Here is a 15,000-nt window from a genome sequence, read left to right as displayed (position 1 = left end):
GTGAGCTGCAGACACAGCCGCGCTCGGGAACCATTTGGTGGTTTAACCCCCCAATCCAACCCCTTAATGCTGAGTGTCAAGCAGGGAGGCATTGGGTCCCATTTTTTCAAAGTCTTTGGTATGACCCGACCAGGAATCTAACCCTGATCTCCCAGTCTCAGGGTGGACACTCTACCACTAGGCACTGAGCTGGCACAGTATATGTTGATTTATGTATATTCTGAGAAATATAGCCATTGGGTCATAGACTGTCCACAACAACAGCGACAGACTGAGCAGGACTCGAACCTGCAACCTTCTGACTAAGGGGCGAGCACTTAACTCCTGTGTCTCCACAGCGCCACCTACATACATTTAAAAGTTTAATATCTTCTACAAAAAAGGTCAGAACTGAACCAAACTTTCTAGGCTTCATCACACATCTGCAATAACCACATTAATGCGGTGAATAGTTCAAATCATAGTAGCTCCGCCCACTTACAGACAACTGGCTAAAAATAAAATATGCTAAGTGTGATTCATCAAGCTGACTGGTTCTCTCAAGAACAGTTCAAATAGATAAGACATGTTGGGATCATGTTGTCTACAGTACTGGAAGGTCTATAAAGAGGGTGGGCAGTGCCAATAATCCAACTCTGAACAAAGATGTATGTAAAAGTCTTGCGGGCATGGCCTATTTTTGGAAACAGCACCCCCTAGGAACATTAAAACTGTTAACCCTAAGCCTTTGTTTCACTGAGGATTATAAAATTTGGTACACGTATATAGCGCAGGTGCTGTATTACAGCCAGTCAACAACTAGGGTCAGGAGCTGAGTGTGGCCAGTCACTCTAATGCTGATCCAAAAAAAAAACCTCGCCAGAACCCTGACAATAACTCTGACTGTTGGATTTTATGAGTTGATGCTGCTTCATGTTGAGTTTGCCGGCATGAGAAAGCTCACCTCTACTTTGCTTAGATTTGACCGATCGTTCCAGTCAATTATGATTTTTTTTTAAATATAGTGAAAGTTGTGTAAGTTACGCTACCGGCTACACACGTCAAAGGTTCATAAATGAACCTATTGGCAGGTCCTGGGCTGACCTAGCATGACTTCGAATACACACATGCTCTGGCTGGTTACTGAAAACTGTGGCTGCAAACACCTGCTCATGTTGGTGGTTTAAACAGTCAAGTTGATGTGACTGAACAAGTAATTACTAGGGGTTTAAGTAGAGGTGTGAAACCTCACTTGTCTTTCGATTCGATTACGATTATTGGGTCAACGATTCAATTCGATTCGATATCCCGATGCAACACGATATATTTCATATTGATTTGTTTTCATCGATAAATGGAAGATGTCAGATAATTGCTTTTTTTAAAAATCAAAAACGTAATTGACACAACCTGCCATCCCTCAAAAGCTCTCCATTCACAACAGGTTAGGACAAAACATTTAAACATTTAAGAAGATTTAACAAAGTAAAACATGTGTTTCCTCGTTCAACACCACGCCTCAGGCTGAGAAAACACGCTTTGCAAAAACTCACAAAATCTAAAAAAGTACTGACAACCTACAGGACACATAATGTAATAATAAAATACATAATGGGTTCATATATGAGTGTTTAATGTCTCTGAGCAGCTCTAGAGTCCAATATTTATGCCGCAGTTGAAGGGTGTCAGAAATAACACCAAATGAAATGTTTGACTTAGTTTGTTATTTATATATATTATACTATACATATTATTTATATATATATTATACTATATATGTTATTTATATATATTATACTATACATATTATTTATATATATTATACTATATATGTTATTTATATATATGATACTATACATATTATTTATATATATTATACTATATATGTTATTTATATATATTATACTATATATATTATATATGTATTATACTATATATGTTATTTATATATATTATACTATATATGTTATTTATATATATTATACTATACATATTATTTATATATATTATACTATATATGTTATTTATATATATTATACTATATATATTATTTATATATATTATACTATATATGTTATTTATATATATTATACTATACATATTATTTATATATATTATACTATATATGTTATTTATATATATTATACTATATATATTATTTATATATATTATACTATATATATTATTTATATATATTTGTCAGGACTCAGGTATCTCCCGGCTGACCTTCGGACCACAACTCCCGACATGCTCCTCGTGGGGAGCTCCCAGCGTGCTCCTCGCGGGGAGTCCCTCCACGTCACAGCCAAGCAAGGCTATATATGGAAGACGCCGTGACCGGCTTCTCATCTCAGTCATCGTTTCTTCCTCACAGAGATACGACCGGAGAAATAATAAAACTGTTAAACGTCTCACCTTGTTCGTCTCCTTCATCCAGTCTGATCAGCCTGACAGGATGACTGAGATCCGAGTAGATTCGACGGAGATCGATCGTCTCCGCCACGAGAACGTGCAGCTGCATTCCATGGTAGATCAGCTCAACACCAAGGTGAACTCCTTGTCCGACCACACCCTGCGTCTATCCACGGCTCTCACGGCTCTCCAACAACAGGCAAACGATCAGCAGCAACAGATTGCTGCACTCCAGCAGCCAACCCGCTCTGCTCCTAGGGAGGAGCCCCACTTCAGCCTGCCGGAGAGGTGGAACGGAGAGACGGGGAGCCCCGATGGTCTGCTCGCCACGCTGGACATGCAGTTCGAGTGCCAACCTGGACGCTACCCATCTGCGCGCTCCCGAGTGGCGCATCTCACCTCCCTGCTCTCCGGACGCGCCGCGGAGTGGGCTGCTGCGCTTTGCAATTCCAAATCCCTTGCCTGCAACGACTATGCTGTGTTTGTGTCCGCTCTCCGGAAGACCTTTGTTCCCCCCAGCAGCGAAGTGGGAGCAGAGACACGCCTTCTCAAACTCCGCCAGCGAGAACGCTCGGTGTGCGCTTATGCGTCGGAGTTTCGCACCATCTCCGCCAAGCTGCAGTGGAATGACTCCGCTCTGCGGGCCGCCTTCCTGGAGGGGCTGGCACCCTACATCCGTGATGAGTTGGCGGGAAGGGAGCTGCCTCAGACCCTGGATGAGGTGGTTGATCTGGCACTGCGCATCGACCAGCGTGTTCTGGTTCGACCCAAGTTATCCACGCGTCCACCCAGGACGCCGGTGCCTCGCCCTCGTTCACCCACGCCAGCTCCTGTACCCCTGCTGGCGGAGGAGCCCATGCAGCTCGGCCACCTTCCCCCCGAGGAGAGACAACGACGGTGGCGCGAGGGCCTCTGTGCCTACTGTGGCTCTCCCGACCACCGACGCCTGGACTGCCCGCTACGATCGGTAAACGGGGGGCCCCACTGAGTATTGGGGTCGCTCAGTCTGGGTCTTCTTCTACCCCTGTCGCTACTAACCGTCTCCTTATTCCTGTCACCCTCCTCCATGGTGAGGCCTCACTCCACGTAAACGCATTGGTGGACTCGGGGGCCGCGGACAATTTCATGGACCTAGATTTGGCAAAACGCCTACGGATCCCCCTACAACCCCTGGAGAGAGATATACCAGTGACCTCGGTGGACGGTAGGCCTCTCCAACCCTACCCAGTCCGAGACCGAACCCAGTCACTCCGTATGATCACCCAAGGCCACCAGGAGACCCTCCATTTCCTGGTCATTTCTGCTCCCTCTTCTCCCCTAATCCTGGGGTTCCCCTGGCTCCGTCTCCACGACCCTCATATTTCCTGGTCCCAGAACCGCCTGCTGGGCTGGGGGACCTCGTGCCAGACCCACCTCGTTCCTCCTCCATCCTCGGCGGGTCTTCCGGACGGGGGCCCCGGCTCCACACCGCCCCACCTGCCGCTGCCCTATCGGGACCTGGCCGCGGTGTTCGACAAGCGGCGCGCCACCTCCCTGCCACCTCACCGGCCATATGATATGGAGATCAAGCTGCTACCCGGAACCAGTCCTCCCCGTGGGCGCCTTTTCTCTCTCGCGCCTCCCGAGACCAAAGCGATGGAAGAATACATCGCCCAGGCCCTCCAGCAGGGGTTCATCCGACCCTCCTCCTCTCCGGGTGCCGCTGGCTTCTTCTTCGTGAAGAAAAAGGAAGGCGATCTTCGCCCCTGCATAGACTATCGGGGTCTGAACAAGATCACGGTCAAGGACCGCCATCCTCTGCCGCTCCTCACTACCGCTCTGGATGCCATCTCCCAGGCACGGATCTTTACGAAACTGGATCTCCGGAGCGCCTACAATCTGGTCCGTATAAAGGCCGGGGATGAGTGGAAGACCGCGTTCATAACACCCACCGGCCACTGGGAGTACCTGGTTATGCCCTTCGGACTATGCAATAGCCCTGCTGTCTTCCAACGTCTCATTAATGATGTCCTCCGCGACATGCTGGGACGGTGGGTGTTCGCCTATCTGGACGATATACTGATCTACTCCAAATCCGAGGCCGAACACATCCATCATGTTCGCGCCGTCCTGACCCGGCTCCTGGACCACAACCTGTACTGTAAACCCGAGAAATGCTCCTTCCATCAGCAGTCCATATCCTTCCTGGGCTACATGATCTCGGACGAAGGGATAACCATGGACCCTCAGAAAATCCAGGCGGTGAAGGACTGGCCCTTGCCAACCAGCCTGAAACAACTGCAGAGTTTTCTGGGTTTCTGCAACTTTTACCGCCGTTTTATAAAGAACTATAGCACCCTCGTAGCCCCTCTCACCTCTCTCACTCGACCAGGCTCCCCTGGCCAGCTGTTTCGTCTAACTCCCGACGCCATTCGGGCCTTCCGCCACCTGGTCACCCGCTTTACCTCGGCCCCGATCCTCCGCCATCCAGATCCTGCAGTTCCCTTTGTGGTCGAGGTCGACGCCTCTGACGTCGGCGCCGGCGCCATCCTGTCTCAAGGCGGGCCCGACGACAGGCTCCATCCCTGCGCCTACTTCTCCAGGAAGTTTTCCACCACCCAGCAGAAGTACGGTGTGGGCGACCGTGAGTTACTGGCCATAAAATGGGCATTGGAGGAATGGAGGCAGTGGCTTCTGGGCACCACTCGGCCTTTCACGATCTGGACTGACCATCAGAACCTGACCCACATTAAATCTGCCAAGCAGCTTAATCCTCGCCAGGCTCGCTGGGCCCTCTTCTTTGAACCCTACGACTTCCATCTCGCCTACCGCCCGGGAGCCAAGAACCAGAAGGCGGACGCCCTCTCCCGCCAATTCACCCACTCCTCGCCCTCGTCCGAGCCAGCGCCAATCCTCCCGGAACACCGTTTCCTGGGCCAACTGAGGTGGCCGTTGGAGGAAGCTATCCAGAACGCCCTCCGGGACGACCCCGCGCCTCCAGAGACCCCCGCGGGTCGCCTCTATGTGCCCACGGCCTGTCGCAGCGAGGCGTTGTCCTGGGCCCACTCATCACGCCTGTCTGGCCACACTGGTTTCTCCAGAACTCTTAAATTCCTCCAGCGAGCCCTCTGGTGGCCAGGCATGGCGAGGGATGTGAAAGAATACACCAGCGCCTGTGACGTCTGTGCCCGCTCCAAGAACCCCAACCAGGCCTCGGCTGGTGCCCTCCGACCTCTTCCGGTGCCCAGCCGCCCCTGGTCCCACGTGGGGCTGGACTTCGTCACGGGTCTCCCGCCGGTCAATAACCTCAACACTGTCATGACGGTTACGGACCGCTTTTCCAAGTCTGTCCATTTCATCGCCCTTCCGGGTCTCCCCTCAGCCCAACGCACAGCGGAACTGTTCCTGGAGAACAGGAACTGGGCGGAGCTGTCCCACAATCTTCACACCTCATCTGCCACTCGGCTGTCCCCTTTCGAGGTCTGCTATGGCTTCCAGCCCCCGGTCTTTGCCCACCAAGAACCCGAGGTCGCCGTTCCGGCAGCGGAAGCCATGGTGAGACGCTGCAAGAGCGCCTGGATCAAAGCACGAGCCTCCATAACCAGAGCTAACACCAGCTATGCTCACCAGCATCTCCGTCGACACCGTCCTGGTCCCTCCTATGCTCCTGGGGACAAGGTCTGGGTGTCCACGGCTGACCTTCGGGTCTGTGCCGGGTCCAAGAAACTCGCCCCTCGGTTCCTCGGCCCATACCCCATCCAAAGGGTCATCAACCCAGTCACGTACCGGTTGCGGCTGCCGGCTACTCTCCGCATCCATCCCACCTTCCATACCTCCCGGCTCAAGCCCTACGTGGAGTCCTCCCTTCTCCCGCCTCCGGCTCCGGCGCCGCCTCCTGCCCGCTTCCTCGACGGTGAGCCTATCTACACCGTCCGGCGCATCCTGGACGCTCGCCGCAGGGGTCGGGGCTGGCAGTACCTGGTGGACTGGAAGGACTATGGCCCCGAGGAACGCTCCTGGGAGCCGGGTCGGTTCATCCTGGACCCTTCCCTGATCTCTGACTTCTGGGTCCGCCGGGGTCGCGCTGGGACTTCTGGAGCCGTCCCTGGACCGGGGGGTCCTGTCAGGACTCAGGTATCTCCTGGCTGACCTTCGGACCACAACTCCCGACATGCTCCTCGTGGGGAGCTCCCAGTGTGCTCCTCGTGGGGAGTCCCTCCACGTCACAGCCAAGCAAGGCTATATATGGAAGACGCCATGACCGGCTTCTCATCTCAGTCATCGTTTCTTCCTCACAGAGATACGACCGGAGAAATAATAAAACTGTTAAACGTCTCACCTTGTTCGTCTCCTTCATCCAGTCTGATCAACCTGACAATATTATACTATACATATTATTTATATATATTATACTATATATGTTATTTATATATATTATACTATATATATTATTTATATATATTATACTATATATGTTATTTATATATATTATACTATACATATTATTTATATATATATTATACTATATATGTTATTTATATATATTATACTATACATATTATTTATATATATTATACTATATATGTTATTTATATATATTATACTATATATATTATTTATATATATTATACTATACATATTATTTATATATATTATACTATATATGTTATTTATATATATTATACTATATATATTATTTATATATATTATACTATATATGTTATTTATATATATTATACTATACATATTATTTATATATATTATACTATATATGTTATTTATATATATTATACTATACATATTATTTATATATATTATACTATATATGTTATTTATATATATTATACTATACATATTATTTATATATATTATACTATATATGTTATTTATATATATTATACTAAACATATTATTTATATATATTATACTATATATGTTATTTATATATATTATACTATATATATTATTTATATATATTATACTATATATGTTATTTATATATATTATACTATATATGTTATTTATATATATTATACTATACATATTATTTATATATATTATACTATATATGTTATTTATATATATTATACTATATATATTATACTATATATGTTATTTATATATATTATACTATACATATTATTTATATATATTATACTATATATGTTATTTATATATATTATACTATATATGTTATTTATATATATTATACTATATATGTTATTTATATATATTATACTATATATATTATTTATATATATTATACTATATATATTTATAGTCAGTTTGTTGAACCCAGTGGTTCGTTTCTGAAATGTTGGAGAATGAATCAAGTTCTGTTTGATGCAGAAAATAATAAAACACAAAACAAATTCTACACTTCCAATAATATTTAAGATGTGCGTTTTATTCTTTCTGATAACACCAGCAGGAGGCTGTGGGCTGGATTAGGATTAAATTACCCAGCTGATGGATCTCTTTCACTAACCAGCTAACTACAAACCTTTCCACTAACCTGTCCTGTGTAACCTTCATTTCCATGCTGTCTCTGGAGGAGCAGATAGGAAACAAGACCTCCTGTAACCTAAAATGAACCAAAGCTTCCTCCCAGTTTCTCTTTAAGCTGAATTTAACATCAGTTTATCATCATGAAACAAAAGAATAAAGTGGAACAAGAACTTCTATTTCTCTCTCCTTTTAACTTCTCCGTGTCCCTAAATAAAAGAGACAAGACGATTACGCCGCAGCCGCCGTCACTGACCCCGCCCCCTCCGCAAGACCGGATCTCCCAGCATCACAACACTCGGTCTGACTGAGCGCTTTGAGGAGAAAAAATAATTAAATTATAAAAATAATAATGCGTGATTGGAGCATCGGTTTGGAGGAGCGTCCTCCAATTCTCTCTCTCTCAGTTGCTGTGCGAGCGAGCGGAGCGCACCGCGTGACAACCAGGGGCACAGATAGGATTTTCAAACTGGGGGGACAAAGTTCCAATGTACCCTCCCCCAAACACACACACACTTACGCACGTACACATACACAAACTATTGCAAGAGGCTTAACTAGAGCTCAGTCAGTTTGTGTAATTTCATCCAACGGTTTACGAAAAAACTAACACCATTATATACGCGTTTGAAGCCGTTATGCAGCGGAACGCTGGCAACAAAGCTCTGCCTGATCAACACTATCCAAATCAGTCATTTACTTTCCCAATCAATTACTAACCAAAACCTCACGCTTTATGCAAAACATTAAATGATTTTCAGCGTACCGATCTTTACAGAAAACATAAAAGCCCTAAAAAACTGTACATAAAATATATTTAAAAAACGATATTCACTTATCACTTAGAGCAGCGGTTCCCAAACTTTTCAGCCTGACCAACAGATGTTCCTTCGCATTTTTACGTTATTTAGAAATTTTCATTATATTTGGAAAGTTTTAATTTATATATACATAAATGAAGCTCTTTTTAAAATGTATATTTTACCTTTTTTATGATTATGTGGCACACTTGACTTCCATATTAACGCATCGGCATCTGCCTCTTTTTATGGCTTTTTTTTTTACATTGTCGCTACGTCTGTCACGTTAGCGGTGTTTTTATCATCGTTTCTACATCCACCACGTCCCAGAGAAGGTTAAACCAACATCAAACCCAACGTTTGGAGCTTGTAAACTCCACACACCTCTCGTGCAGCACCAGCTGTCTGATGCTGCAGCAGCCTCCATCTTCCCGGCTGGATGAGTGAATTTCTTCATCAGAGTCAATATTCTGCTTCATAATCAAGAGTCAGCCATTACCAGACAAAGTGATCAGTCAACAAAGACCAGACCTGCCGGCAATTATACGTTTTATCTAATATTTGCTCTCTTCATGTTGCGTGCGTCTCCTCCTCTCCCCGACTGGGAGCCTCTCGGCGGGAGGCGATTTTAAAACTCTAAAAACTCCCAAACTTTGCTCAGCCTGAAGGTTCCACATCTCCACTATCTTCTGATGTAACGTAGTAACTTCATGAGGATCATATTTGTAGATGAGACTTGTTAAAGTCAGCAATGAGGCTTTGGCGCTTATAACGAGTAAGTCCCAACATGGACAACAACGTACTGAAACTAGAACCAACACGCATAACAGACAGATCGGTCCCGCCTATTTACACTGTTGGTCTTTTTTAAATACGCAGTAATCGTTGCTTCATCCTGCATCCTAGCAGCAACCACTTTGGCGCCTCTGGAGTCGGTGTTTGTTTACGTCATGCTGCATTCAGTGTAATTGGAAAGAGGAGCTTCAAGCGCTTAACGTCCTGGCCTTAGTGCGGGGGACGGATCGGAGTGGATCTGAATCTGGGGGGGACAGATCCCCCCCTGTCCCCCACCCTATCTGCACGCCTGGTGACAACCCACTCAATTAACATAATTCACCGCCCAAATCCAACAGAACCGGTTGGGCCGATTCGGTTCCGGTTCGGTCTCAGGTTACAACTCTAGCGCTCAGCCCTGCAGTACCACATTAAGGCGGAACCACGTGGTGAATGTGGCGGACGCTCACTGGTGCCGCCGTTAAAAACAAAACTACATTCCACTATAATCGATTATGGCGTACTCTTCTACGATGCCGATCATTTATGTCCGCATCCCAATACATCGATTGATTATTTTCCTAAGCTCTAGTTTTAAGGTGCACTCACTTGCTCTCAGGGGACGAGGGACACCGCCCACAAAGATGGTCTTCCGGGGATCAAGGGGCTGAGATCCGTCCATCACAAAATCACTGTCGCTCAGGTTCCAGGGTCTAATTTGCACCTGGAGTCAGATGTAAAATGACAGCACAAGTTAACCAGTCAGTGACACCACCTGGTAGTTTCCCTGTGACCTGGTGCCTGATGAACTCACTGGTTTGTCCTTGATGGTGGGACTGGAAACACACAGGTAGAGCTTCCCATCTTCCTCCATGCAGGCCTCAATCAGAGCCTGCACCGAAGTCTCCTCCTGGAACAGCAGGAAGGCGTATCCTAGACAAACACAAACATAAAGGAACTGGATGTGGATTTAGAACTTGAAACTCTGCTTTATGAGGCATGGATCTGAATTCAGCTTGAGCAGCGCCTTGCTGTTTCCAATACCTTTAGGTGGAAAGTAGGATTTGCTCTCGGCTTTGTGAGGCCAGTCTACCACCAGGTGGCCGAAGCGCCGGAAGCTTGAGGTTATTTCATCTGCAGGGAAGGAACATGAGATGGATGAAGAAACCGGAGGACAGATTATTTAATTTACACTGAAAAGGTCCACACCTTCATCTATGTCAGGAGGCAGGCCACCGACGAACACCTTACGGGAGAAGCGCTCAATACGCTCACCGTTCTGGTGTGGGAAACAGTTCTGAGACCCCAGGACTCCTGGGACACCCTGGTTGCCACGGCCGTCATCAAGGAGATTGTCATCAATGGGGAAGAGAGAGGAGCGGCCTGAAAAACAAAACAACGTGTGAGGCGACACGCCACATACATAAAATACTTCATTAATAACTTCTAAATAAACTGACTTTAAAACTCCTGCATCCACATCAGGACAGGTTGTAATGAAGGGCCTCAGACAAAAGTGATGATCACAAGATGATACACCCGTAGAGCTCCCATAATAACCTCCTACAGCCACCGTGTTTGGAGTTTTGATATCTGACACTTTTAGTTCAGTTTGCATTTAAGATCAACCAACCACTAGTAGTTCTTACGAGCTGAAACTGAAGCTGGCCATTCCTCTTAAACACAGCACCACGGCCTTGTTTTACGCTGAATCAACAGTTTTGGTCTCCTTAAAGAAGCACGACTATGTAAGCAATCTTTGTCTTTTCTGCTTTTATTGATTTTGTGCAGTTTTATTTTACAGCACTTTTACATTTTTGTTTGTGAAAACCAAAGTACTAACAAACTTTATTACTTTAGCACATTGTACTTTAATTTAATCTGTGTGACTCACACAGACGAGTTCATGTTCAACTAAATATTCTCACAGTGAGCAAAATATTAATACTTTAAAATTAGCTTTGGATCAGACCCAAAATGACTGGCTTCATTAGTTTATGAGACAAAATGACTAACTACTCAAGAGACAGGAACATCTTGCGGTAATTTTGTGTGTGAGTGTAAACTCACCGACCTGTAACGACCGCTATTAAATTACGTTTATATGTTACAGCAACTCAAACCCTGAGCTATTATCTAATGTCCAGAATCTTAAAAGAAATAAAATCTCAAACTAAATAAAAACTTTACTTTGCAGACAACCCTCCTGTGGGAGCGACTAGGAGGGGCTTGCAGCTCCGACTTTAGCTGAAAAAACACAATTTGGCCACAATGTGGAGCTGTAGTTAGTGCACCTTCTGCAGAGATACGTTTAATTTATAGCTGCTCTCATAGCAAACAGAACATCATAGGTTTCCTGAGGTTAGTATTCATCATTAGTTACATTGTTATAATTTGGGTTTACACAGAACGGAGAAAGCCACGGAGATTTCAGTTTGATCAAATCTAAAAACCCTCATCACCATCCATGTAGGAGTAGTACACAAATAACACCCATCAACTTTCTTTAAAGAGGCATTAGATGAGATTAAATTAGGCAGATAAGATTAAAACTCAATCCTGAAAGAGTTTTTATTAATAAAAAAAATAAAAGCAATGTTCTAGAAAGTAAAAGCAGAGGGGAACTAAGCCACGCCCATCTACTTCCGGTTGGTCATGGGTCCCCGGAAATATGAAAAAATTAATGCATTTTTGCCTTACGTGCTGAATCACAAACATGTTGTACTTCGGTTCAAATTAAAATAAATTACGAGTTTCGACTATGTCTGTCATGTACTTTGAAATGTGTTAGTTTGTAAAAATTCGTAACTAAAACGTCTCAGACCTCACGTAGCACGTATGAGGTCACATCAGAGTCTTCTCTCCCAGGACTGGAAGCTTGCTAAACTAATCTTCTCCTTTGCCCCGTCTGGTTTGATGACATCAATACGGTGAGACGGACCTTTGTAGTTCTGTACGTCTTTCACACAAAACCTGAAATAACTTTAGTCCCTTCTTCTTGGCATCAAAATGTGTCTTTAAAATTCAGGGACATCGTGTGAAATCCATGGCACACATCAACCAAGACTAGAAAATGCTTTCACAGCCCCATTGACTCGCATTAATTTTTTCTCTTTTCCGCGGACCCATGAGCCAGCTGGAAGGGGAGGAGACTTAGGCTTCCTATGTAAATGCTCTCTTCAGGATGGAGGTTTCCGTTTGGTATCCTTCAAGAGGAAACAATAAAACATGCCAGAAGAACACACAGAGGCACGGTGGAGTTTACCTCGACGTCTTCCATAGCTTCGTGCTGCATGTAGAAAAGTACAAGAGGACAAGTTTCAGCTTTGAACACGTCTTAAAGGTTGTGGGTTAGTCACCCAACTCAACGTCAAAGCATAGCAAATGAATCTGAGATGCACCGACTCTGGTTTTAAAGGCGGATCCAGAGTTATGATACTCCACTAATACTGAACTATCAATATTAATTTTAGACCTTTTAGATGATTCCAACTGAAACATTATTCAAGTATTTTTTACAGTTCTGACTGAATGAAATAAATTATAGTTTTGAGTTTCAGATAAAATTATTTTCTCTATTTTCTGCAAAATTTACTTTAGTTCTCAGCAATTTCAATAAGAAACAGCAACTGTGTACACTTTTATTTATTCATTTTTAAAGAAAACATCTACGCTCCCGTTACTGAGAATAAGTAGATTTATTTCAATCAAATTTTCAACAGCCGAGTTTCATTTTTTCATAAAAGCATTCAGATCTGATGTAAGATCACAAAACCCTTTATCAAAAGGCCCCAGAACACATGTTAAAAGCCCTGAGCCTTGTCTGTCAGGAACAGGGAGCCTGATGACCCCCAGCAGCGTGTGTCCTCAGAGACACGTGCCAAAAACTGCATCCGAAAGGGGACAACAATCCTGGTCGAGTTGCAGCATCTCAGGAGGAAACAGCAAACCCCAGACAGACACGGCAGCTGTCTGACCTGCAGTTATGACCTGCTGAGACGGGATTTTATTTTAACTCTGTTATTTTATCTCCTCTCTCGTGTGGGGCTGGAAAACACTCTGCAGTGCAACAATGATTCTAGGAGGCACTGAAAATTTAATGAGACGATGCAGCAGAGTACTGCTGGAGGTCTGTTCAAGACCTCATTACTTTACTAAACAATGGCAACACGTTTGTCATGAGTTCCATCACTAAGCATTAGCGGGGCCAGGTGTGCACATCTGAGCAAACAGCGGCTATTAGGATCACCACGGAAAACACACACATTACAATCATGTTTGGAAATCCCAGAAAACAAACTGCATCTGGAGTAACGTGTGTGTGTGTGTGTGTGTGTGTGTGTGCGTGTGTGTGTGTGTGTGTGTGTGTGTGCGTGCGTGCATGCGTGTGTGTGTGTGTGTGGTTGTCTAATATGGACACGTGGGAACAACAGGGGAGCTACACACACACACACACACACACAGAGATGATAATTACCATTGAGCATGAGAAGGCAGTCAGCCCCGGGGTTCGGGCATCCCGCACGGCCTGACATGAGAAACACACACGCACACACACACACACACACACACACACACACACACACACACACACACACACACACACACACACACACACACACACACACACACACACACACACACACACACACACACACACACACACACAGATCAGACACACAGCTGAAGACAAGACGAGACCCATGAGTTTACACAAGGATGAACAGAAAAATGCACAAACATCTACAAGAAATGTCTGAATATGTCTTTAATCCACATATTAGTTGGTAAAAGAAGTAAAAAAAACCTTTTTGTTTCACAAAGTCAGACTTTGTCTCAAACAGACATAAAACGGAAATATTCTGTCAACGTATAATTTAATCACTGATCTCTCCCCCCAAGTGACAAAAATCCAAAATGGTAATGAAATAAAAACCAAACAAAAATAAAAATAAGTTTTTCCAAAGTACTGAAAAACGTTTAAACAATATTTTGACTTTTGTGCATAAATTGTGAATTAGTACTAATGATAAGATTTTACTTGTGTCAGCACGTTTCTTCTAGCCATTTCGTTTTAGCTCCCGGTTTCGTTTTATCACTCTAACAGATATCTGCAGGTAAATATAAAGAACCTGTGCACAAAAGACACGATTGGCCCGTTCTGGTTGCACCCTGAAGCGTTTCAAGTTGCTTTTAGTTACTTTTCAAACAAAAAGCAGCACACAGAGATGGATATCTGGACACCATCTGAGAACAGCAAGCGCCCTGAAACAAAAGCTGCCCCCCTCAGAGGGTAAGTCATCAGGAAGTAGACGAGACCACAGAACATCTTTGTCTTTTTTAATCCTATCACCGGGTCCGAAAGGCCTAAATTCTGAGAGGGGAAGAGTTAAGAAAGTATGAAGGGGACGTAAGAAAAAAAACACGTTCAGTAACATTTCTGCAGCAAACCTCTTACCTTTGAAACAAATTTTCATCCAATTTTTTTATTTATGTAAAATTTAGTTGCAACTAATCCATCTGTTACCTGTTCCAAATCAGCCTCGGTTGG

General features: G+C 44.4%; 1 protein-coding gene across 4 annotated transcripts in view; it reads right to left on the bottom strand.

Moving 5' to 3' along the window:
• cpeb2 (cytoplasmic polyadenylation element binding protein 2) overlaps positions 1 to 15,000 on the bottom strand; it is a 52,894-nt gene that overhangs the window by 2,491 nt on the left and 35,403 nt on the right. Inside the window, exons 4-9 of one of the 4 annotated variants that reach the window (XM_015976336.3) lie at positions 13,927 to 13,977; positions 12,715 to 12,738; positions 10,659 to 10,832; positions 10,494 to 10,583; positions 10,264 to 10,382; positions 10,059 to 10,173 (exon numbers count right to left, since the gene is read on the bottom strand). In XM_015976336.3, the coding sequence (XP_015831822.1) occupies positions 10,059 to 10,173; positions 10,264 to 10,382; positions 10,494 to 10,583; positions 10,659 to 10,832; positions 12,715 to 12,738; positions 13,927 to 13,977 (573 nt within the window). The remainder of the gene's footprint in view (positions 1 to 10,058; positions 10,174 to 10,263; positions 10,383 to 10,493; positions 10,584 to 10,658; positions 10,833 to 12,714; positions 12,739 to 13,926; positions 13,978 to 15,000) is intronic. The other 3 variants (XM_015976337.3, XM_015976338.3, XM_015976339.3) reach the window with 3 other exon arrangements.

This window comes from Nothobranchius furzeri, chromosome 8, assembly GCF_043380555.1.
Source record: "Nothobranchius furzeri strain GRZ-AD chromosome 8, NfurGRZ-RIMD1, whole genome shotgun sequence".
NCBI classification, from domain to species: Eukaryota; Metazoa; Chordata; class Actinopteri; order Cyprinodontiformes; family Nothobranchiidae; genus Nothobranchius; species Nothobranchius furzeri.
This window is presented reverse-complemented; position numbering and strand designations above follow the sequence as displayed.